Source organism: Styela clava, chromosome 12 (genome assembly GCF_964204865.1).
Source record: "Styela clava chromosome 12, kaStyClav1.hap1.2, whole genome shotgun sequence".
Taxonomy (NCBI): Eukaryota; Metazoa; Chordata; class Ascidiacea; order Stolidobranchia; family Styelidae; genus Styela; species Styela clava.
Genome location: NC_135261.1, coordinates 14,666,181 through 14,693,988, shown reverse-complemented (window position 1 = coordinate 14,693,988; position 27,808 = coordinate 14,666,181). Strand labels below are relative to the sequence as shown.

Genomic DNA, 27,808 nt, shown 5'->3' with positions numbered 1-27,808 from the left:
CGAAAATTGCAATTGAATTTCACTAATGTCACAAACGCACAATAATTCCTATTTTTAGAAAAAATATAAACCATGTTTTCTAATCATGAAATAAAATAGTGTGTATAAGAATAAACATATATAAATAGAAGTTTTGCTTCGTATTAGAATGAAGATCATTTTCTGGGACGACTTTTCCTAAAGATAGTTGTGTTACAGACTTATTCCAAATTGAATCTATGTTCATTTTTGGAAACTGTCGCCAATTCCCTTAGTCAAATCGTTAAGTGATATGCTTAACCGGTGGTCTGCGCTTTGATTCATTTTTCCATGTAGTATGGTCTCAAGTGGACTGTAAGAAAAAACAGCGAATGGACAATCAAACTCGTGTAAATGTGATGTTAAATAGGCAATTCTTATAGCAGGCGTACAATACTGATAAACTAGGTTGTTGAACATGCTCGATTCACTGCTAACGTTTCACCAAACATGATTTTTACATAATTGTGGGCCTGGCCATGATCAGGATTACAACATTCTAAAACTATAATTTCAATCTTAGTTTTTAATTTATAATATGTCGTTTTTGGGAGAGCATTGTTCAAGAACAAAGAATAACGTCCAAAATTGTTTGCATGTTACAACTCAAGTAAAATTGTTGTCTGATTCGTAACCCCACTAATTATATTTATATTTTTTTGTAGCTCGAACTCTACACTCTATTAATAAATTGGAATTGTTCTGCAGAATTGAAATTGTTTCTTTGTTCGATCTATACACCGATATGCATGGAACACTACGGACATTTTCTCCCGCCTTGCAGGTTTATACTTTATTCATTTATTGTTTTCCCTTCATATTGAATGTGAGTGAAAATTATCGAGCTGCATAATATGTGAATTAGCATCATCTAGCGTTTACGACCTAATATAATTTTGGATTGAGTGATAAAGCAGAAATGTTGGTGATTATTTCAGATTTTGTACAATTTTTGCAATATATATTTTTGTTCTCGATAATACCCCATTTTGATACGAAAAATATTATTATTTAAATGAATAAAGACATTGCATCTTAATCGTTCTCACAGTGTACTCTATCTACAAAGTCTATCGATAGCTAGCGACTCATGATTTGTTTTATTTGATGAAATTTTGGTGTAACAATGAGCCGCAATTACAAACGTCTTTATTCTTAGAAAAATATATAATCTATATAAATCACTTTTATTCAGATTTATTTGTGAACGAGCAAAAAATGGCTGCTTGCCTATAATACATCTCTATGATTACAAGTGGCCAGAAAAATTACGTTGTGAACAGTTTCCTACTTACGCTGGAAAACATCCAATGTGCATGCATTTTAATCTGACGCGAACAAAAGAAGAAGAAGTGAAAATTTTTAACTCCGGTATAAATAATAAATTTGAAATGAAGTTTGTTTTTAAATTAGACATCAATTCGGTTGATTTATTTGTTTTATATAAAGTAGCTTATCGTAAATGTCGAATTCAATTGGTCATATTTATATGATATGCAAGACTTTTTTAGAAAAATTCAGAAATTAAATTTAATAACAATTTAGGTTATGGAAAAAAATGTCAAAATATATAAACTTGAAAAATAAAAAGAGCATGGAATAGCCCTATCACCAAAATTTTATTTTATTCTACTTAACAATAATATATATATATTTTTTTTTTTTTTTCAAGACAAATTTACGGAAGAAGATGTCAATAGTCCCAAGTCGACGTCTGAAACCAAAACGCGATCGACTACCCGACGACCACCAAAATCTACAAAAGCGGCAAAAACACGTGGTACTACACCCATAAAAAAAACTACGACAAAGCCAAGAAAGATGAAACTTACAACAACGACAGCAACAGTGAAAACAAATGCTCATGTTCATCACAGAAAGTTTTCGAAACCAACTACAGAAACTTCCGACATTTCTCCTGTCTTCCAGTTCCCGAACTCTTCTATGTGCACGTGCCAAAAGCCAATGGTATATATTAGAAATCCTCAAGACCCGATGTACAACAGGGTGAGTTTTGGTTAATTTATGCAAAATAGTAAAAACGTCTCCAAAATCATACCTTTTTAATACAAACTAAGTATTGTCTTTCATTATTTGCTCCATTATATTTATTTATCGATATAATATGAAATGTCTCTTCATATTATTGAGTATGTAACAAATAGGTTTTGCAGCTTCCTAGAATTTGGCAGTTTTTAATAAAATATAAAATTTTGGTGTAAATATAAGATGTACTTTAGCTTCTCTATAGGGCTGTATTTTGTTATGACTGTCTGTCACTGACATCTACCTATGTTGACATCTCTTCCACCGTGACATGAATCCTATTACGCTACGGGTGACGTCGCCTGAATGAAGGACTTCAGCACTCATTTCCTAGACAGAATGCACTTTACATAAGATTGTCTATATATCGCATAGGTTTTCAATATGCATAACCCGTAAACCACATTCTTGACTTCCTGATAAAATATTAGAAGACTACAAAAATCTGTCATCAGTCGCGTCAGATAACCAAATACGTGTGCTTTAGAAATTTGAATATAACATAATACAATGAATATCTATCTATTGGTTCTATAGATTTACCTAACCGTATATATGGAAAAAACAGATATTGAAAATCGAAACTTTTTATTTCATTCCCAGCTTTTTGTAATTATTATTATTGTGTCATACAAAATAAAAAATTCATAGAATTCATTCGTCGAAAGAACATATCGAATCTCAAATTATTTTTCGTGTTATCGTTATTTGAAATACTTTATTAATGGACTAGAAAACTATATTAATAGTCCAACATATCTTTTACTGGAATAGTTTTGAAAACAAAATTAATTTGGATTGCAATTGTCGTAGTTGCTCTACGTTACATTATGTGCCTCTTGAAGTATTTGCGACTTCTGTTGGATTGATTAATATATTACTGTTGAATGGCCAAGCATCTAGTTACTAATAAAATATCTAACTTTTAGTTAAACATAATATATATATATTATTTAGACGTGATCTATAGCTTGCAAAATTTCGAATTAAAATTAATTTCTATGACAAGGAGCAAAGAAAAATATACTTGTTTGTATTGGGCGGTTTTCTTCGTTGGTGGTCCGAAGAATTACTCATAGGTTACAAAAGTGAAAAAGCTTCCGTTTATGGCCTAAAAATAATGTCCTCTGTCGAATTTTAGAATATAACCAAAAATTTTTTAATAAAATTATGAAAAACAGGCCGTAAATAGGGGTTTGATAGAAGCGCAATTAAATTGGAAGTATTCATAACGCATTTATAAATATTTTATTATGAGTGATCAAAATATTGGAAGACTAGGTTGGAATAGGTTTAAATATTAACCTATGAAGCTAAATTTGAATCAATATATCACCTAAAATGCACATACTTAGGTACAGTATAAGTAACAACTTGTTCCATAATGTCGTATAAAATTTTCAAAATAGTAACAATAAATTGTACAGAATAATGTCCAATAACTGATCGCATTGCCCGTTTGGATTTTCTTCATTGAATTTAAAAATTCCTTGTCTCAATGTTTTAATTACATCATTGGAAATTAAATATCGGTTATAGCTTGTTAGCATTTGAAACAATTTCCTGCGTGGTGAGCAATTATTAGCACGAAAAGAACATTGATGGATGCTTGCAAATTTATGATTCCGACAACGTTTAGTTGAACTTAAGTTATGCTTTAATATACTACTACTATGCACGTCGTGTAAGAAATTCCGACGAAATGACCAAATGAACTAGGGTTGACATTAAATGCGTTGTAATAATATTATCAGTGAGTGCATGAAAGAGGGTTATTTTGTGGTTGAACTAGCATTAAAGTTCAAAAAAGGTTGACCCTGATTGGTACAATAATTCAATAAGTAAATGATTTTAATAGTACATGACATCGTTACGAGCCTTGAATGTCGCCATTTTTATTTTGGAATGAATTAGGAATTTCCATGCAATTCATAATTTTTTGAATCTATCATTGTGTCTTCAACACTAATGTGTTTTAATCCTAATCAATTTATGTGTTTTTGTCAACAATTTGGCAAATCCTTCTCTGAATTGTATACAAAAAGCAAAATAAAAACAGAAAAAAATTATTTCTTTCTCTTGTGTTTCGAGTGAATTGGTTCAAAATCTCAATATACACTTCCTGTAAAAACAATCGCAATTAAGTAAATTATTACTTTTAATTATAACCGCAGGGCAACTATTTTAAGCTATTGTACATTTTCTCACTGCCTTTGCACGCTATATCATTCCTGCCGAACGAAAACACAAATTCATTGAAAACTACATAAAATTACATATATTAAAACATCCTACACGTATTATTTATTCTAGCTCAAATTTTCGCTACTGAAAGTGAATTCGAGAGCGTTATGTTTATCTTTATAACATATTTTATTCTACAATTATATAAACAATATATTTTGGAATTGTTATAAGTTATGGAAATTTACAGCGTGCAAAAATGGTTTTTATTATTGACTTTTGTTATGTTTATGTTGGCATCGTATGCGTGAATGGAATGAAAACCATGATGCTGTATCAGGATTGAGTACAACAATTATTAGGTATATTCAATCGTAGTCTTGATGCACACTGATACAAATATATTTTTCTAATGTTTCGTCTGATTAAAGTCAGACTTCTAGGACATTTAGAAATCAAATGAATCAAGAAAATCAATCACATCAGAGACGTTCAACAGCCCACCCGCGGGCCCCAACCCGTGGGGGGTGTGGCCCTTGTCAACACTCGTATTTTCCCCATCTAGCATAAAATCATTATTCGGCAGGTTTAAGTTAAAAAGGCGCTCACATAGATAAAAATACATAATAATTTTTTGATTTTGTCGCTGCATTAAGTCTTACGCCGTTTTGCCCGGTGCATTTATTACCGTAAAGCTAAGCGATTTCTCTTGTCTTGTTTTTACCGCTAAATTTTTGGTGTGGCCCAGCTTGATGTCTGAAGTTGGGTATATGGCCCACCGACGAAAAATGTTGCACACCCCTGCTTTACATGCATGTTATGTGTGTCTTCTACTATAGAAGAGATCGATAATATGATTTAAACCTTTAAAAAAATCTACTTTTATTTCTTTATATCAATATTCAATGTTCTTCAACATACAAATTATTATAATGGCCATAAGCCAAATTATGATTTATGTTTAATTGGCGCAAAATCAACTTTTGTGAGTTTGTTACTTGACTACATTTCCCCACCTGTTCTGGACATTTTGAAAAACACTTGTTGTATAAAACATCAGGCTTTTCATACATTAATATCCGACCGCAAAAACTGCGGTTTTGATATCCGCGAATTATTTTCCAAACTTCAAATTTGAAGTTCAATGCGCGACACCGCTATTAGGATGATACTATTAATCCAGTTTCAGTTTTAACAAACTGAAGAAATTATTTAATAAATACGTGGTAATTCAATACCAGAAAAGCGCAATAAGAATCTTGCTAGTTACATTATTAACAAAGTTATTAGCGATGCAGAAAATGCAAAGTATAACGTACACTATCTTATATACTGATATCTATTTTTATTAGCCATGTTACTGTAATTAACATTGCAAGTTTGGTAATTTTTTGACAATTTTAATAGTGCAATTTAGATTAACCCCAACATATAAATAGCTTCATTAATTACAGCCTGAGAGTCACTTGAATATGAAATCCACTCCAGTTATGTCTGAGCGGGCGCACTTGTCTAGTTGGATTATTTATTCAAATTTGGAAAGTGGATAGTTTTTATTTGTTGTAATTACGCAACAAAGTTTACTTAATTTCGTTTCGCAATCATAGCATATAATATATATATATATACAGTATATATATATGTATTTCCCGGAAAGGGCGTTAATTTCTTTTTATTTGCGTTATACTAATATTTTTATAAGTTCTCATATCTGAGTGACAAAGCAAATACTTGGCACAACTATACTATAATGAATCTAAAACTACAAACAGCTTTATAGAATCGCCAGTTTAGAATTTGGCCGCCAATCTCAAAAAATAGTTGAGAACTTTGTCTCAAATCATCGTAAATCACATGGATGAAATGTCTTTTAATCTTTTTTGCTATTTTGTGACCAAGAATAAATAATATGTTTTTGTTCTTGGAAAATTTATTTGACTATTTATCTCTTGTTCCGTGGTTTTATCATGAGTCCATTAACTTCTATAAAGTTCGAAACTGCAATAAATGGAAACATATAACTTGACTCACTGTATTGTTAGGTCATAAGTTTTCTTATCATTGTTTATTTAATTACCGCGTAGTTCAAAAAAGATAATTAGTTTTTATTTGAATACATTCAATATTTCTTAGTCGCTAATATTAAAACCATTTACTTGTATGAAGTAAAATTGTTCTCAAACTTGGCAAAATATTATATTTTATTTGCAAAATTAAGAAGCCAGTTTTGTATACAACTATTATATTTACTACATGTCATAAATATTTCTAATATTCAGTAATTTTGTCTAAAAGCATACGATATTTGCAATTCCAAATTTTAGTGAGGAGAGTATGTGAATGCCTGAATTTTTCAAATGTGCATGTTTTCGGGATTTCCATTTTTTATACGAACTTTACATGCACGCGTAACTTTGTTTTAAATTGGGTCCCGTTACCGTGACAAATTTTAAAGCATACTCTTGATTTTCATTTGTTTGTTGATAGAATATAAAGAATACTTGTTTTAAATATAAGTTGACAAATATTGTTATCATTTGATGATACTCAGTCACAAAGAGTCGTTTATGAAATCTGGTCGAAGAAAACTAATCTACACAGAAATAATCAAAAAATAAATATTGAAACGGATATCGAAGCTTCAAAGTTCTCAGATAATGATATTGGTTATTGCGTAGAATGAATCTCGTTCGTTTGACAGTTTGAATACTTCCTGTCAAATGATAAGTTTTGACATCTGATATGTATCATTTTTGCGAATGTGTTCCAATGTCACTGTGATTTTTATTTACGGAACTATCTGTAAAATTTTACGCTATTTGCTCTTGAGAAATTGTCTTAATATAAGGAGCCTTTTTTAAATCAAATCAATGTTTTACGAAAAACATAGCTTGTTTGCGCAGTACAAATTTGAAATTGTAAAAACCAAAATTAAATTGCAGTACAAAGCACGATCGTAGAAATTAATAAATTCCCAACCTGATCTCATTTACTGTCCATAAACTGAAGACAAGTCTTTGCCACTATCTTCGTAAGTAGAGTTATTATATTTTTGCTTGTTTTGACAGTTTTAAAGTGAATTTTTGGCAAAACACGGGACAGAATTGTGGAATAAATTAATATGAAATTATATGATATTTTCGAAATATCACTTATATAATCCGATTAAATTCATCCCACTGTTTGTTGCTTATTTTGAAATTTATGTCAAAACATATCTCTTTAATAAATTTTAATCTCTCACATAATGAGCTTATGGTTGTGGCATATTTTTCGATGACCTATTCATTACCTGTAGCATTTCATCCTGCTCTCCATCGTTCATTTTTATATTTGTACATTTTCACCGTTGCAAAAATTCAAATGAAATCTACGTTTAATTCGTTTGAATTTTTTGCATTTTTATTCAAAAATTAAATTTTTTTTTTATCTGTGTCTGTCTCAATTTTAATCAATTTGATTTTTTTGTTCATTTTTCCTAGTTTACGCCACAATTTCATTGCAGAGTAACTCCTATTGAACGACAAAAATTTGATATTTGCTTGTTCTAAACATTTCAGCATTAGCTATCGATGGAAAGATCGATTTAAATAGATTAAACGTTGGTCTTGTTCTAACATGTCGGAAGGATATTTGTGCACATACATTATTGTGCAATAAATTGCGTATTAAATTTATCGAGATTTTAATCTAAATTTACAAATTGTGGAAGAGTTACATAAAACCCAAACCACCTGGCACGGGCAGACATAATTTGTATTTTGTTCATCATTAGCCAATAAACATAATATCATTATATATAAAACATGAAAACAAAGTGATAAACATGCAAATATTATTGCATGAGCCACACAGACTATACTAAAAAATACTTTCGTTTGTTCTAATATTACTCATTAGGCAGATGTCCTGTTAATTAAATAATATCATTAGAAACCCTTTTGTATTTCACCTACAAAGAAAAATCGAATTTTTTATATCGTTGATCAAATAGTCATATCGATACTTGCGTTCGAACGATATAACGTGGTATACAGGTCATGGTATATATTAAGTTATAAAATTATGGGAATATTTTGATTTTTCATTAAACCAGAGTTGTGTAAAAAATAAATATTTTATGCAAATATTCGATAAATTCATCAATAATTTTATTTGTATTAAAATATAAAAAAAAAAATTCTACCATTTCCATGCGATAGATTTAAGATAATACACGTAAATTATAACTCTGTGTTATCCTAGTTCGCATCAATAACAAACAACAAAGGTCTTTCCTTGATTATACTTTATTTTATCTGTAATAAATTATGAAATTTAGAAACATCATGATTGACTATCAAACGGAATACAGATCAAAACTAAAATTCACAGGTAGATAAAATGACTAATCTCTACAACGACTAAGCAATTCTAATCAGCATCGGCTACTTTTCATTAAAATATAAATGTTTAATGAATAATTCTTTGTTCAGGGTTTGATATAAATAAGATACGTTTCAAGGAGATTAGGAAATAATTTTATTTAAAAAAGAATTTGCTCTGATCTCAATCTTTCTCATTCTAAATTGATTGCTTAACTATAAATTCGTCTTAAGAAAGTTATTTATTTGTAACTATTAGTAAAAGAAGCAGCTCCACTTTAAAGTGTATTGATATATTTGATACGAAGCGTATTGATAAGTTTGAATGTTTACCTCAGTAGAATTAATTTTAGAAAAACTATATATATAATATATCAACTAATAAACAAACATTATCAAACGCAAAAGAAATTTTTTTTCAATTTATGCACAAGGTCTTACTATACGAACGTATTAATACATGTATTTTGTGTAATAAATATGGCATATTCTCGTTTTCTTGACCAAGACGGGTAAAGTATCTTGATCCAATACTCAAAAGTCAGTTGATCAGATCGTTTTAAAAAATGATAAATGTACTACTGTGCAGTTCGTGGGAATATTTCTAGTTTATGACGAAATCACCTTCGTGGTAAAAGGAGGTTTCTCCGGCTGGCTGACAAACACCGTTCGTCGCGAAATACAATTTAATCCCATATACATTCTGTAACGAAATGGCCCCGAAGGCGTCTTACTTACATTTTATGCTTGTGTCAATATTGACTGTAATAATATAACGAAATCGGATTAGAACGTTTAGATATTTACTTTATAACTTCGCAAAACAGGCATCATCAGTCTAAATTGGTATGTGGCAACCTACACAAAATACCATGTTACGGGTTGTGAAATATAGATTTAAACTGGTATTTTTTATGTCACATGTCACTTATCGACACTGCAAAAATGTTTTACAATCAGCTCTAAAAATACTTATTAAAATCTCATGTGATTTGTCAGTAAAGAACTATTTACCTTTTCAAATATACTATTTGAGCATATGTGGAATTTCGTTTCTTATATTCAGTCTTACTAGTTATCTTATATCAATTACGACGTGGTGGTGCGATAGTGGTTTTCGCTCGCTATGTGTTTGCTTGATTTGGGTGTCAACGAAAACGTGAAATATCTATTTAAATCGTCACAAATCAGATCAATTTTGTATTTATTTTGGCCATAATCCGACAGGTCATCATATATTAAATTTGTCTCGGAGGAAATGCTGATTCAATTTAGACGCCATTCAAACACTCAGCTTCACAATGCATCTTAAAGCTTTTATGCTTTAGAACATTTTGATATTGAAATATATTATTTATATTACTACATTTATCATTATCGAAGCAGGTAAATTAAATATATAACACAAATTCGCTTTTTGTTTCCAAAATCTTTCCAGATTTTGAGCAATTTGGCATTGAAAGCAAGATACAAAACAAATGTTTCAATCTGGTATTTATAGCTACCACGAAATGTCCACTAATCCTAAATATCAAGATGGAAGAACGCCAGATTAGTTTAAATATTTTTGTTTACAAGTTAAGATTTGTATGCGGTTGGTAGTATTGTTTAGTTTTCTATTATGAGTGCTCCTAAGTATAAATAATTCGCCCATTTTGTATGAAGCGTAAAGCATATCAGAATAAATCAGAAACCCACTGGAATGTAATCGCTATATATCATGCTTCCTGGCTATGATTTAAAAACGATTTATCTATCTGGTCCGTACATCAAATTTTCAAATCGTAATTTTGCTATAACACTTCTTTTTCTGTTTTTTGATCCTATCATATTATTTCGTCTATTTGCAAATTTGCTATTTCTTTTTTGAAAAGACCCAATTATGCATAAAATATGAAACCTTATTGCTTCAATATTAATTTTAAATAAATTAGCTCCAAATATAAAATCACAATTACATTTACATTTTCCAAACTTTGCGTCAAAGAGTTGTAGAGTTCTAGTAGTATTTACTAAAATAAATCTACCAATATCATGCTCCAAATCCACATGTGTTTACTTTTATTTACCTTTTGAATATTTTAGTCATAATTAGGTATATACCACGTCCATCAATCACCATTTGAACCAATTTGGCACGATACATATCGTGATCAGTCATGACAATTGAAATTGTTAAAATTCGTAAAAACAATTTGAGATAAATAGATGGAATGTATCGGATAGAATATTAGATTATGTTCGTTCTCACAAGTGTATGTCATTATGCACATTAGAAAAAGTCACGTTGTCTAATAACTATACAGAAAATCCATGCGTGTTCAAAATGTTATTCGATACAAAAGCAATATTTTGCTCAATTTTCAAGATATTGCCAAAATTACAACTGTACCTTGTCATCTGAGATGTATTGTTTTATGTTTCGTGATTCTGGCGCCACACAAATTATAATGTCATACAAAATATGTGGGGTATATAATGAATCGCGTGCCGGTCTAGTAACTACTGATCCTATTTTAAAGTACGTGGTTTTTGTGATTGGTGATAAGTTTATAACATGAGCAAGTTTAAAGTTTTATTAACTATGAAATTCAAAATGAATTGACGTGATGCCTCAATTTTTATTTACTGCTAGAATAATGTCAAAGGCAAATAAACACTGACTATTATTATGTTCTAATTTTATTAACTAAATTCCTAATCTTACTTCTCCTCCTAATTGAGTCATTTATTCCCTTACATTATGTTTTGATTGTATGTTTATTATTAATGCTTTTGTCTTATAATGTACGAAAATTTAGATGTACGTTTATTCGAATTAATTTTGATTCATGAATTAGGCTTCTATAATTGATTCGTAAAATTGATTATTAGGATTTACTTATTAATACAACTTTTTAAAAATTGGTAAACAAGTTAGAAAAATAGCATGAGATGTTCATATTGAATTCATTCGCATTAATTTTGATAAAAAATTATAACTGTTTTTCAAAATTAATTATAGTTTTCATATAATAAAGATGTACTGTATTTATTTCGCAGAGCTAAATATCTGACGGAAAGAATGTAGCAACTTGTGGATATAGTCTTGACGAAATTATCTATAACATTTTAAATAATTCTTAATCACACAGATGTAATGTTTTATGCTTTTGATTTTCATTTTTAAAAAAGAAAAACGAAAGGAAAAATAGCGACAAATTTATTTAACGCCAAAACTGGCTTATACAGAATACTGCTTGTGAAGTTTCAAAGTAATTTAGCATAAAGCAATTTCGATTTGACTTTTTATTCTGACGGCGTAGAATAATGACCGCATTGTTTTTGGCGCTTAAACCCAGACTGGGTGAGCAAACCCAATATCAATATTGGGGTTGACTACCCGACACCAAACTATGCATCGGTTTGCGATAAGATTTCAAATTGGCGGTAATTTCGATCAATTATATACGTAATGTATCCATTCAAAGCCCCCAAAATATTAGACCGTGATGAAAAACAAACGTTGAAGATTTCACTGTTAAAAACTGTTTTCGGTTTAACTGTTATTTCTCTGTTATTCAAACAATCAATCTTACGTAATAAAGTTTAGGACTCCATCCCAGCTTAAAGCAAAGCTGTTAATAAAAGATATTGCGCGAATTAATATGAGATAATATTTAACTGAAAACATTCAATCACTGGTATATTCTGGTTAAATCACCAGTCTTTACCAATCTGTCATGAGGTTCAGCCAAATCTAACCAAATCAAAATTTCACGAAAGGAAGATTCTGTATACGAAGCACATGGTGGATCTCAACAATTCGAGTAAAGTCGCATATCCCGATTTGACGAGTTGTTACCAGAAACGAGCCACAAGTATACTCAGACAAAATTCCTCAAATTTCACAAAATTTCGAACCTTTGAATTAGTAGACGAACAGAATGAGTAGCGTTTGCATAAAAACTGTCTTAGCTTATACATATTTTTTTAAATTTTGTTAGTGAATCTTTTTAGCGATCATATTATATGCCTCGAATATGCGCACCAGTCAGGCCTAAAGTAAGACTAATCATATATACCAAAATTTTCATTTTGATGATGAACTAAATGAATTTTATACTATTTGTATGAACTGAAACGAGATTTTATGGAAAAAAAAAAATTTCAAACAATGTTTATCTTGTGATTTTTGCATTATAAATTTGCACAAATGTTACCTTTCAACATTCAGAATATATTGTATGTCTATAATAATTTATTCAGATGTATTTGGTAATAAATATACATGGTTGACTATTACTGAATATACTTTATTACAATTTCAATATATAATCAATCACACTACGGATTTTCTATAATGGAATTCAATTATATCATGTGAGGCCTATATAAAAATCCACGTTCAATTTAGAAAACAAAAAGTTTTTCATTGTTTTACTTTCTAACGTTTACTGGGTAAACCTACTTATGTAGGCCGAACGTCAATCAAAAATGTTTACATAGTGGGTTTATTTCAAGTGGGGCGTATTGCAGATTTTACGGTTGCATTGTAAAAGAAATTATCACCGCACGTCGCTTGCACCTGTTTCTCAAATCTCTTTCTAATTCATCATTCTTTATTTTGTTACTAGACTTACTTGTTTGAAAATTCTTGAACAATTTTAGCGAAACTTGAATAGATAATGAAATAATTATTAAATATGCAAATAAATTTGCACGAATTATAGCAATACTATATTTTTACATTTTTAAAATGATTATCTCAGTTAATGAATGATAACGTTTATTATTTTTGGTTATAAAAAATTTTACAATTTATTCTTGTTGACGATAGCAATGATATAAATCACGAATGATTAGAAGATTACGTCATTTCAAGCCTCATTTGTAGAACATTCCATCATTCTTATGGACCGTTAAATTCGGGTCTTGTCGGCGAGTGCATCACCTGACCCCGATTTCATCTGTAACTTAATTCCATTTGAGATAAATAATTACAGGCACAAAATTTTCGTTTCGATATAATAACACCACAATTTTTATTCAAATATTTTTCCCGCATATTGTTGTAAATTGAAAAGATTCCGAATAATAAAAATAAATAGTTCTTAAATTATTTTCCCTAGAAAAACTATATAACATGTCCAAATTTTGGATCAGACATAAATCAATTAAAGTTACAAATTGTATACTAGAACCGGAATGTTTGAGTAAAATGATTTTGCTGGGTGCTTTTGCGATGCACGATGTCTTCGAAGCAGATTTACGGTAATTGAATATTTTGAGGTTGTCAAAATGAGCAACGATTCGGGCGATGGTTGTGTAGAGCAAGATATCATTGATTAGTGAGTTTAAATTACTATCTCAATTTTACAGGTTGTATTATTAATCTGTTTTACAGGTTTTATGACACATTTAAAACAAGCAAATTGATTTTATTTTTGTTTTTATAATGAATTTTAAGGTTTGGCAAAAATGTGAGCAGCTAATAGATAGCAAATTATAAAAATAATGAACACGCCAGGTGAGAAATTCTAAAAGTGCGATCTTTCCACTTCGTTGTTTATTTATCGCCAGGTTGAGGGTTGACCCACGTGTCAGGAAGGAAGCAAAAGCTATTTGTTAAACAATTCACCAAAGAGATGCAACCGCGCATGCAAAAGAAAAACATCAATAATAAGTTAGTTAGGAAGTTTTTTTTCTGAACAGCGGGAAGCTATTTCCATGATTGGCTGTCTGCTAAATCAAAACTCAAGTGAATATGAACATTGTTATAATTTGAGGCGCTGAAGAATAAAAAAAATAAGTTGATTAACTTAACGCTTTCGTCACGTTTATTAATTTTAAAAATATCGAAATTTAAATGTAGATCAAACATCATATTTCGTCACATATCTGTGTATGTTTAACTTACACGAGAATTGATTTATATTTCTTGAATAAGCAGACGTATCTAATCCATGTCCATTATCCAATTTGTTATCTTTTCCACGATGGTTACCTGTATCGTATTTTTCTTTTAAATCCATGTTTTCATAAGGAATGCTCTCAATATTAAATGTGTTGTTGTTGAAATACAGTTTCAATTTTAACGCTCGATAATATATATCGCATTTTGGCTTTAGTTTAGATTTGATCAATGAGCAGTCGTTCTCACTGAACAATGGATTATTTGAAATTTAACTTGCTAAATTTAGTGGAATCTCCCTGTGTATAACTGTAATATATGTACATACCCCATCAACGTTACTTTTTATAAGTAAATTCGTTATGCCCTTTTTTCGCTAAAATAAAAAAAAAATATTCAGATACTAATATTACTCACCAGTAAAAAAATGTTTAAAGAGAGGGGAGTACATATAGATCTCAAATGTGTGAAACTTTCAGAAAAATTGTTCAAATAAACTTGTTCAAACAATGAACTTAGTATGTTATGCGTTTGTCCTTCGTCGTTAGTGTTCTATTTGATGTTTTTGTTTTCTATTAACAATCTAATACACTCTCATACCGTTGATTTGTGGTATATTCCACTCACTGAAATCCCATTTTTCCTATGACCTTTATGGAATTCCTAGTTTATCTTACGGTTATGAAATAATCCAAACTGCTCGACAAAGACGTCAGGGATTGGCAATATCTATTGTGACTATCACGCTCTAGAAATATTTTTGTTGCAACTATTGTCTGGGCGCAGGTAACCCTGTGACCTCTTTGTGTTGAAGACAAGTGGGTGACAAAACATGAGCGATATTTTCTATTGTTCAAATACCTAGCTTGCACCAACTAGTCGCCTACTGTCTATCTTAAACAATAAAAATGATCTATTGTTAAAATACCAAGAAAAACATAAAACCAGAGGCCAAAAAAACGGAAATTAGTATAAACTAAGTAAAATTAACAAGTCGGTAAAATTACCAAACTTTCAACATGATTATAGTTAAAGCACTAGGGCCATTTTAATCATCCCAAACTCATGTTTTTCATGTCGTAAAATAATAATACTATACATTGTTTTCCATTTTTTGTAAAAAATTCCAAATATGTTTAGATTATGTTCAAAATATCAATACAATATGAAGTCCAAATTTATGAAAATATAATCAGAAGAAAATCGCATATATCGTAGATCGTACACAAAATGTTCAAATCACGTGTCACTGGGGGATTGGGGGTCACGGAACTCGGCAATGTAAGGCTTTGCTCGCGTCTTTCGACTTTGAAGTAACGGCTTCCGTTTTCATGCTTTCTTGTTTTGTGGAGGCAGTGGAATCTGACCAAAAGTAAATAACTTTCTCGCTTTTTCTGATATGTCCAATTTCATGGCGTAAAAGAGTTATATTGCACAGTCTGTGTCCCGCACGATCCTTGTTCATTAAATTATTTTATCTTGGTTTATCCTTTCAACAAACACTTCTCTAACCGCAAATGATTAGCGACAGAGATAGATGTGTTGTCCTTGGGTTCAAGCTAATTGTATTGTAATAAGTCTTCAAAATGACACATTGACGTCGCTAGATGTTTGCCCAGCTGTCCCTACATCTTACCTGTCGTACATGCAATCCAAATAATTTCTAGATATCGCACCTCCATGTACAATTATGTATTGTACGCCTATAGTAATAAGTTCGTTATTTGATATGTATTTCAAGATATATTTATTACTTGTTGAACTGTGCACATGTAATTTAGATATTGGTGTAAGGTAACGCCAATTTAGTTTTAAGTTATCAGTAAAAAGTTCGTACGGCGAATCGGAAATTTTGCAGAACAAGCCTATTTTTTCTTTGGCGTGTCAGAATAGAAACATAATATTTTTTCAGAATCAAAAAATAAGTATCACATAATTTTTTATAAAGTGCGTGTAGATAGGCGGCACATATAGATGATTGCACTATTGTGCCAATCCCCTAGCCTTCAATAATTGAGAATGATCGTTTACCAACGATATCTAAATATTCTATTTTTCTTTCCAGGTTGCTACTGGTGGCGTTCCTAACTGCGCTGTGTCTTGTAAATCGCCATATTTTACGAAAGACCAAATTATGTTCTCAGAAATGTGGATAAAATGCTGGTCAATCGTTTGTTTCGTAGTGACTCTGATGACCGTTAGCACATTTCTTATAGATATGAGAAGATTCAAATATCCTGAAAGACCTATTATATTTCTGTCGACGTGCTACATGTTTGTTAGCATTGGGTAGGTCATATGTCTCTTAGAAATTATAATTTAACTATTGCATCTAAGTGTCACTAAAATGCTCTCGAACAATTCTTAACGGACCCTCATATTTACCATACTATGAACACGCCAAAAATTTTTTTTCAATCAATTATTTCAGTGACTGGGAATTATTCTTTCTACACAAAATTCATTATCTGTTTATTGTGGTATTACGAAAGTTTCTTCATCGGGTACAAAAATGCAACATCACAATATTAACCGTATACACACAATCACAATACACACGATATTTAGCAATGTTTCATTGCACGGTTGACATCTGCATCGAACATACATTATAAAATTAATTTTTATTTTATTTTTTTGCTTGATAGATCCAGCACGCATGAGTTCACTAAACTGTTTATGCTATGCACACAGCTTTCTATTTTTTCCCTTTTAACTGTTATCAGCTACAGACATCTTCATATGATCGCATACATTTGTCGTTTTTGTGTTATGTTTAATTCTTTTTCATCGATTTACTCTTTAATTTAAAATTCTGTGTTTTGTTTTACTTTGATTATTTTTTACTCAAATTCTATCCAGAAACATATTCAAGTTATTTTTTGTTCAAAACAACGTTACGAATTATGTATTATTAGTTCCAAAATATCTAAACAGGTTGTTTCAATTTTCGGTTGTACCTAATTTCATTTATCATCAATTTCATCAATTTTGAGTGATTAATTAGAGCATCCAATGGGCAAATAGCCACATAATTTTCTGTCAATATTTTCTTTGTTTAAAAATCTAAATCATTCAAGGAACAAAACGCCGCATTTTACTGCTTACTGTTTATATATTTTAGTAATTAGATCGGGATTAATGAGGTATTTGTTTGTTTTATGCAGGTTTCTTATCCGAATTGTAGCTGGCCACGAGGCCGTAGCGTGCGCACACAGGACAGACCATGTTTTATATCACACCACTGGCCCAGTGTTATGTACCACTGTATTCTTACTGGTTTATTTCTTCAGCATGGCGAGTGCTCTATGGTGAGAATCTTGTATTTATATTTTTGACAAAGAAGTTGTTTATTCTTATCCCAAACCCCAAAGTTCAGATACTCAGATACTCGTTGCTACTCGATTAGCAGTTTTTACAATTCTATGACGTTAATTATGTTTAGCTTTAACTTTTATTTTTAATTTTCAACATATATACTACATTTATTTGACTTAATACCATTGACAGACCTATTTCAGGAAACTGTGATCTTTTTACATATGATATAATTAAAACTTTTGTTTTTAGGTGGGTGATTCTGGCAATGACCTGGTTTCTTGCTGCAGGTTTAAAATGGGGAAGCGAAGCTATAGAAAAGTATTCTCAATATTATCACGCTGCTGCCTGGCTCATACCTAGCTTAAAAAGTATAATGGTAAGCAAATCATACGAAATTGTGCCTCCACAAAAGTTTTGTGTTGTTTAGATTGTTTTGATCGGATTTGATATTGACTCAAACCAATAATATTAAATATTCTGATGTTGCAATCGTCGTACTCTGACACGGCGAGACTAACAATAAAATTTTTCACTTATAGCTTTTCTTGATTTAGGATCATTTGAAAAAAATTATCATCCGAGTCAAAATATGTTGGAAAGTTTATTTTTATAACAATTTTTATAAATTGTATAGTGAAAAAATTTATTGAAGAATGTATAAAAACTATTTATCTTCAGGTTTTGGCAATGTCTTCCGTTGACGGCGATTCTCTATCTGGCATTTGCTTTGTGGGGAATCAAGATGTTCGAGCTCTTCGCGGGTTTGTTTTGGCGCCTCTGGTAGTTTACCTATTATTGGGTGGAATGTTCCTACTTGCTGGATTCATCAGTTTGTTTCGTATCCGAAATAGAATCAAAAAGGTAATTCGAAAACAAAAGTTGCAAGTAGCCTTTATCTTTAACCATTTCATCAATCTTGAGTTGTTCTAAATACTTGAGGTTTCGCAAAGGGATAAGTAATTGTGTTATGATGATACTAATTCAATTCAATTAAAATTACAGGGTGGAACAAAAACTGATAATCTTGAGAAACTCATGGGACGAATTGGAATTTTCAGCGTGCTGTATATGGTACCAGCCGCAGCGCTTGTTGCGTGTTATTTCTACGAACAGAAGTATCGACCTATGTGGGAGTATTCGCATAATTGTAGATCGATGTTCAAAACTCCAGAAGATGCTAACGTCCCTCAACTGTCATTTGTTGCAGCTCACAACAAATATTCTTTCGAAGGACCAATTTTTCCTGAATTTATTGTTTTCATGGTACGATACCTAATGACATTGTTGATTGGTATTACGAACGGAGTGTGGATATGCAGTCCAAAGACACTGACCTCATGGAAAGGTTTCTATAGACGTTGTGTATGTTGCTTAAACGGAGCACCTTGTCCCCCACCTTGCGGTAAAGATATTTTTACTGCGAAGCCTTCCGTATGTGGCGATTCGCGAAATCAAAAAGGGCACATAACAGCACAAAAAGATCACAAAATACCTTGTAAATCAACAGAAGGCAATCCTAGAATTGATGGCGATAATCGCAGCGATTCATTTCGATTACAAAAGCACGACTTGAGTAAAATTGAATATGACCAAAATGAGTTTCAAATTAATTCTGAATGTAGAAAATCTTCTAGTAGTAGGCAAGTAACATCATCAAAATGTGAAGTTTGCGACAGGAGCAGCAGGTCGTCGAGTAACAACAGTCGCACCTCAAAGAGAAAAAGAAAACGACGTTCAAGGAGTCGGACTCCAATCGAGAACTACTGTGATAGAAAAGAAACTGCCCGAGTTAGGCCAACTGGCATGGAAAAAGATGAATCACACGTTGCGATGATCTGTAACAACACAACCTCCACTGATGGAAGTGATCGGCTCTTCTTCGATGACCCTAATTTGGATGAATACTCACAAGTTCAGAGAACAAGATGCTGTTGTGCGTGTAATCCTCACTTAACAACTGAGAGCAACAACACCTACACTCGGCAAAGTTCTCATTCTAGTGGCCGAAGCAAAACAACGAAAATACAGGATTGCCGAGTTTGTAACAAGACACTTGGTCCAAGTTCTGAAAAGCTAATAAGCAACGGTCAAAGTTACGTGATAAATGACGATAACTTACCACCGTGTATATTGCAGTCTTGCGGTTCGGTAACGTCATATAATTTTTGCAGTCAAAAATCTGCACCATCTTCACATGCTACTGAATTTGACGAAGACGAAGTCCAAGAGACCTTGCTAAACCATAATTTAGGTAATGAAACAAGTAACGACACCACTTCTCCATATTACCATTATCATCATCACCATTATAACAGTAAACCTGAAAGTTGATTTTTATAAATAATATTTTGAAACTTCTACTTTTATTGTATGAACTGGCGTTTGTTCATATATCAACTAAGTAGAGCGATTTGACTGATAATCAGTTTCTGTTATTTATCCCTATCGAAGCTAGCTGTCCCTAAGTCTTATAATAAAGACAAACGTATGATATACTAAACATCTTATAAAAATGCAGTAGAAACATATTATATATATACATATATGGAGAAGGAATGTTAGAAAGGCATTTATATGAGACGTTTTAAAGAACTGTAAACCAAAAACCATCGATATTATCAGCAAGTATCTCCTCGCATTGGATACTGTAACTTTTTTATGTAGTTTAAAAAAATGATAGTCGAACAATTCAAGAGTAAAATACTCAAGAGCAATCACCGTAGTCGAGGCGACGGCTACTGTATTAGATACATCGATTTCTATCTTAATTCACATCTTACCCAATGTTGTTCAATTATCTCTGTTTTATGCTAACTTATTTTTTTTAACTTGCCACGTTTTAATTTAACTGCCTCTTACTTTTCCTAGGTTACAAATACCTTAGGCAACTTGCACTTATTCTGCATAGAAGGTACATAATTGAAAATTGATTTGTTTAGTCACAGAAGAAATAGCAGCCCCAGTGCACAGTTCTAACCTAAGCTTTGCTTAATATTTTAGATGATATAGGCGAACAGTCGTTTTCCAAATCATTGTAAGTTGAATCCACCTAAATTTTATCCAATGGATTTCATCATTAGAACTCTCATATTTCCGTTTTAGTGCGCATGCTTTCAAGTTTTCTCTGATCCAAGCTCTGCCCTATGGTCTAGGAAAGTACGCCTTCTTACAATTGTATTGTGGATGTTTTGAAAATGTTTTAATTTAGGTTTTATGAAAACGCAATTTGAAAATTATTTTAATCCCCAGTTGGAATATTTCTTATAGTAAATGTTTCAGTATATGTTCATTACTTACTTTGTGATTTCTATTAAACATATAAACTGAAGAATTTGCTGGGAGCTTTAAGTTAATGAATCTATATATTTTATCACGAAACACACTGTAATCTATTATACATATTGTTTGTTTATTTCTTCTTTTATCTATTTTATTTTTTCTATCTATTTTATGATTGAAATATTGGTTGTACAGACATCTTTAAGTTTATTGTTCTTGTTGAGCATTTTCCTTACAATTACATCAAAAGGTGTGTGCATGATTACTGAGCAATTTCCTGTCAATAAATGTGAATCACAAATAAGAATCCTCTTGTTTCATATACCAAGTGATTAACATGATAAAAATCATAAATGTATGACTTACAAACTGTTTTATGTCAAATTATTTTAAGAGTTTTTAATCATCTTCACTTTGTTGCATTAGATTGTAGCTTCCTGGAGTATTTTATAATATTAACATTTCAATAATTTGTGAAAAATTGACAGAAGTCGTATTGAAAAGAAAAAATGAGCGTATCGTCAGCAGATCCATCTAGGTATTTAAATTTTTCACAGACCTGAGTTGGTAGTAATCTCATTCAAACAAAATTGATTTACCTATTCATTTTCTTTAAAAAACACACGTTTGAACATTTGGAGTGAATCTTGTTAAAAGTAGCATGATTTCACAACGTTTGGAGATCGAGCCATTGAAATCCTTATAAATGAATTTTCTTTCCTGTCTTCAATATGTTGTATAACAGAGATAAGATTCGTTAGTAGTCATAAAGTTTAAAAAAGAGAAAATAGGTCTCGTATTTCATGAGGCAAAAAATAAAATATTTCTTTTAGTAAATGGCTCAATTACAAGAATACATATTAGTCCGGCAGATAAGGGGCCTTTTGGGCCCAACCTTGTTTTCAGACATAAAGTTTTTTTATTCGTGATTATTCATCTTGGGGTCATCGCCCATCATTTCTACATGAGTGTGGAGTTTGCAGCCTTGGCCAATTTTTTTACGGCTCGATATTTGTGTTAGTGATTTTCGTCAAATCTGTGCACCATAATGGCGCACAACCTGAACCCTAGCCTGTTACAATACTATGTTCAGGTTGTGCGCCATCTTGGTGCACAAATTACGGAAGCACAAAGTTCACTAGGAAATAAAATCAATAACTTTTAGGTATTTGTTGAACCCAGCTTTGGGTCGCGACCAGTGTTCCCTCTAAGATGTGCGCGTGTGCGCGCGCACACAGATGTCAGAGGCTGCGCACACGCATAGATTTACTGCGCACAGACTTATTTCGATGTAATGTAACAATGTTTTTTTGTTCTTTTTTCACCCTTCATTTGAATTCAAATAAAACCATCTGTTACAATCAATTTCATTTACTATTTTGTTCATTGTTATCTACTGATAACATATAGCCTTCACTAAAGCATTTACAATCTATAGAAAAAGTTATTGAATAACCAAAATTTTCTTAATAAGCCCACTTATTACCCGGTTAGAACGCCAAAATTTCTTCATTGGTTTTTGCACAAATATTATTCATTTCCAAAAAAGTGCGCACACACCAAAATTTTTGCGCACACATACTACAAAAATTAGAGGGAACATTGGTCGCGACCCATATATATATGGAAATACTGTTGAAACATACGCGTAAAATGAAGAGTACTATTTCAAAATACCCGCTTGTGTTGCAATTACCAATACAAACCGGCTAATGCAGTCGGCAGTGGCTCAAGTGGATATACACCTGGTGGAGAACAGTCAATTATTTGTTAGCGAGGATTGTAAAGCAGCGGGATGATCACGACGATGCAGTGAAAGATAATGCTATCACGAAAACAAGAATGAGAAAATTGCTACATTTTATAGTGTATCCCTGGGAAATAATGTAGTTCATTTTTATGTTCCATGCCGACGCTTTTCAAACTACCAAAGACTCTCAACACTTTTGCTTCTTCTCTATAAAAATACATTGTTATTATATATTGACATCTGCCATCTGTTTGTTCGTGCTACCAGATAACCGATCAGTGGCTTCCAAAGAGGCCGGGGTCCCCTGTAATAAACTAGAAGCGTCCTTCAAATTCAGCTACAACAAAAAATTCACGAAAGCGGGTTTCAGATTTTATGATTTTATTAATATTCTCGACAATGAATGATATACGGGTGGTAAAATGCCAAGTTATTCAAAAAACATGATCATGTTCTGCGACTTACAACCAATATTTTGTATGTAACTTTGTTTGACAGAGCCCCAAGAGATCTCACTACAGATATCAAAAATGTGAGGCCAAAAAAGTTACACTACAACATAGTCAAATGTGCTGTATTTACGATAGATAACAGGTTTACCAAAAAGCATTACATGAAAAATGGTAAAATAAAGATTTAGCAATATCTACTTAGGACTTGGTGATATGCATCCGTTGATGATTTTATGTGTTTATTTCGGAAGGTTAACGACAAAATTAATTATGGTTGTTGGGGATGTTTCAAAAATAGGTTGAATGGAAAAAAGTTTTCACAAAATGTCAAGGTTTGAGAGTAGTAGAGAAGTAGAAAAAATACTCCCATGTTTTCTTTATTTGATAACCACGCCACAGAACTTCTCCGATAAATATGCGCAGCAATTGCGAGAGGCAAAAATGCCAAAATGGGATTTCATCGCATTGCAAACCAATATTAGCGATTCTTAGATATATTCGCGCATTCCCATCTGAACAGCGTGGAAAAGATTATTCCTATCTACACACTTGGAAAACTATGTCAGACGAGCGTCGTATTATCGAATATCAGTATAGGAATAGTGCAATGGGAAAAGACATATAAGACGTAACTTTCAGTAATATGCAATCAAATAATCTTATTGTATATATATTAAAAAACATTTCGTCACGTCAACCGCAGTCCGAAACTTTTTGTCTCTGGCTGAGCTTAGATACCAATTGGCACTCATGTAAACTGGTAGGAGGCACGTGATGGAGCAGCCAATATGAGTATCCACCCCCCGGCTGTCATTTGAGTGAGTACTGCTGTTTTTATTGCAGATGATACTGATCGTTTTGGATTAAAGATTTACTGGAATCACCGATTTGAGGATGTCAAGTGATGAATATAAATAAACAAGTTGAAAACCAACACGCAATATTACAAAACTTACTTCCAACACGCGGTTTAATGAATGAAAAGTCTGAAACTAGTATTTTTTAGAACAGCATACAAATTCTATGGAATGAAATCATACACAAAAGCTCGTCAAAAACCTATAGCTCAATAAACAAGTGGAATTTGATGCATGTGCGCAAACATGTGCGCGTTACTACGTACAACCGAAGCACCAGGAAAATGTGTATGATGTACTAATGATCAGAATGTTTTACTCAACTATGTTGGCATAACAGGTGCACATCTCGGTTTCGCATACGCATACCTTCTATCTCCACAAGGATATATTAATTTGGCCAAAGTCAATGCTGCACCTGAAAGGTTCCGGTTCTTCCAAAAGAAAACACGTTACACATCGTTATACCAGTGAATGGTTTTACATGGCCTTGTTCGGAGTTAAAGACGAAGTCAAATATTCCAATTCATTTCAACTAATAAAATATTTCCCAAGTCCCTAAGCTTTAAGCATGAAAACGAAATGCCCGCGGCAACATAAATATAGTTATAAATGTAGAAGAGCGCAAAAGAAAGTGGCTAGATGCTGTCGATGGATCTTGGCTTATATTAGTGGAATAAACTACCATTCATTCCACTAAAATTTAATTTCTGACATTGTAAGGAGATTCAATGTTACTATGTATTCAAAACTAGCCCATGTAGTTATGAAATAATTATGCTCCCGAAGTATTCGTACCAAGATGGCGCACAATCTGAACATTGTATGTGTACCAGGTTAGAGTTCAGGATGTGCGTCATCTTGGTACGAATACTTAAAACCCACTTAGAAAAAATTGCTCAACATTATATACTCCACACCCACCTGGGTATCATTATTTATGTTATCGACATTATATCTAAACAATGAAAAAAACTCTATGTCTCAAAACAATGTTAAGGCCCGATTCTGCAGGACTATATAGTATTGTAAAGCTTCCACAAATCCAAGCCAGATTTTTTATAAAACAAATTCTCCTTAATATCATTAAGTCATTTGTAAATGTACATTTTCTTTTGTGCATTTTAACGGATAGTTTAGACACTTTTAGTCAAGTTACACCTGAGCCTACATAAACAAACATGCATAAGAGAAAGAAACATCGCCGACTAGTATTTACAGAGCAATGCAATGAAAATGGCTTTGCAAAACAATCACGAAATACTGTAAAACATGAACCTGGGACTCAAGCCTACAGCACCGCAGGCCTAATGTGATAAAAAATTATCTAAACTACCAGGCTATCGGCTACTGCAAAAGTGGCTGATCAGCACCCTCACGACGTTCAGGGCTTACACATAACAAATTGTACCAAGTATCAAAACGAGAATATCGGTCAGAGACCGAAGACTTATCGATCGAAAGTTAGGGGATCCCCAAAACAGAAACTGCGGTTTCGATTCGAAAAATTCTGCAAACCCGAACTGGATTGTTTTGCAAAACAACGACGCAAATAAAATCACACATTCACCTTCAGTAGGAAGGCTATTGGTACACTACACAGCAAACAAAACAGATTAGTTGATAATGTTCGTGTATCATGCTGGATGACTGATCGCCAAAGCGGGACTTTTGGCTTCCCGGTCGGTACACCAAACAATCGGAATCATTAGAAAACACTTTGACTTGTAGGACAATCAATTGCACAGAATAAGTTTCTATATTAGGTGAATGAAAACAAACTTGCATGCACATTACTCACGTGGCTTTGATTCTCTGTGTTTTGCATTGGAATAAAAAGGTTTCTGAGAAGGCAGGAGACAGGTTGTTATCATGAATATGAGTGTTGTGTTTCTTTTCACAGCTGGTAACTCAACATGTGTACGTAGTGGAGTTAACATGTGTTTTTATCGATGGGTTGTTATTTAATTAAAATCATTAGGTTATAGTTTAGGCTGACATTAGGTTATAGTTTTGTGTAAGTGATTGTGGTGATGGATAGTTAACAATGGATGTTTCCCCGACCCTTGACCCCAGAAAAATTCTCCATATATTTCACAATTGCATCACTTGGGGGTGGGGGGGAGGTGGCTGTAGAGTTAACGTTATAACATGTGTTTTTATCGATGGGTTGTTATTAAATTAAAATCATTAGGTTATAGTTTAGGCTGACATTAGGTTATAGTTTTGTGTAAGTGATTGTGGTGATGGTGGGTTAACAATGGATGTTTCCCCCACAAATCTTGACATTGTAGGTGACAATCTTTGATAAGCATCGAAAAAAATTCCTGACAAGTGAGGTGAAAGAGGGTGTCGTTCAGATATTTGTTGACGGCAAAGTAGCGATTAGACATAGAATTAAATAGGTGGCTTGCCTTTTTGTTAAATTTGTTGCTTAGCTTGAAGATTAATTTAATAAAACAAACGTTTTATCTTACTTGATCTTTATTTTATTTATTCTCATGTATAACGACATTTATAAGCTGTTTAACCCCGAATTATTTATGAAGTTAGGTAAAAAGGGCAGCATTTTAGAAACTCGCCCCGGGCAGCAGAAGAGTTTGGCACGCCCCTGCTCCTTATCCCAAAGAGAAAGTATAACATAGCAATTTCCCATTCTCTCAGCAAGGTCATAAAACGCTTCATCATCATTAGGCTTCAGCTGAGAACCAGCCGTAAGCTGCTTTATGTTATCTTCAATCAACAAAGTTTGCTTTACGAATCTAAAGTCTTTCTTGCCATGTCAAAGCCTTGGATGAATGGATGATAATACTCGGGATTACGATCAAATGTAATTGGATGTAGCTTGGGCAAAGTGAAACCTTAACGCACTCTATGCATTAGTGCAAATAAAAATCTTTGCTAGCTGTGTTGCTTGATTGGACATTAGTAGATAAACAGTGTAAGTTGTACGAAGAATATTAATATGATATCGCAAGACTGGCACGATTACGAAAAATAGATATTGCGAAAGACTTTCCTAAAACACAAACCTAGTGTCCATAATAAAAATAAGATAACATTTTTTACACCACGTGTAGCTATTTGCTTTCTTACGTGTTGTCTATTTAAGTATTGAGTTTCCTATTGTCCCTCTAAGCTCAGTAAAGTGTTTGTTTTTGGTGTCTTCGTTTTACGTATTAAGTTTTCTACAGCCCTTCAAGCTCAGCCAGATGTTCATGATTCTATTTCTTTCTTGCCATGTCAAAGCCTTGGATGAATGGATGATAATACTCGGGATTACGATCAAATGTAATTGGATGTAGCTTGGGCAAAGTGAAACCTTAACGCACTCTATGCATTAGTGCAAATAAAAATCTTTGCTAGCTGTGTTGCTTGATTGGACATTAGTAGATAAACAGTGTAAGTTGTACGAAGAATATTAATATGATATCGCAAGACTGGCACGATTACGAAAAATAGATATTGCGAAAGACTTTCCTAAAACACAAACCTAGTGTCCATAATAAAAATAAGATAACATTTTTTACACCACGTGTAGCTATTTGCTTTCTTACGTGTTGTCTATTTAAGTATTGAGTTTCCTATTGCCCCTCTAAGCTCAGTAAAGTGTTTGTTTTTGGTGTCTTCGTTTTACGTATTAA

General features: G+C 32.3%; 1 protein-coding gene across 1 annotated transcript in view; it reads left to right on the top strand.

Annotated features, from left to right (window-relative positions):
- The window catches only part of LOC120330047 (uncharacterized), a 28,172-nt gene extending 6,623 nt beyond the window's left edge, over window positions 1–21,549 (top strand). Inside the window, exons 2-9 of the mRNA XM_039396863.2 lie at window positions 684–802; window positions 1,214–1,389; window positions 1,691–2,025; window positions 16,571–16,794; window positions 17,673–17,816; window positions 18,076–18,202; window positions 18,505–18,687; window positions 18,829–21,549. Of these exons, the coding sequence (XP_039252797.2) occupies window positions 684–802; window positions 1,214–1,389; window positions 1,691–2,025; window positions 16,571–16,794; window positions 17,673–17,816; window positions 18,076–18,202; window positions 18,505–18,687; window positions 18,829–20,157 (2,637 nt within the window). The 3' untranslated portion in view covers window positions 20,158–21,549. The remainder of the gene's footprint in view (window positions 1–683; window positions 803–1,213; window positions 1,390–1,690; window positions 2,026–16,570; window positions 16,795–17,672; window positions 17,817–18,075; window positions 18,203–18,504; window positions 18,688–18,828) is intronic.
- The last annotated feature ends 6,259 nt before the right edge of the window (window positions 21,550–27,808 follow it).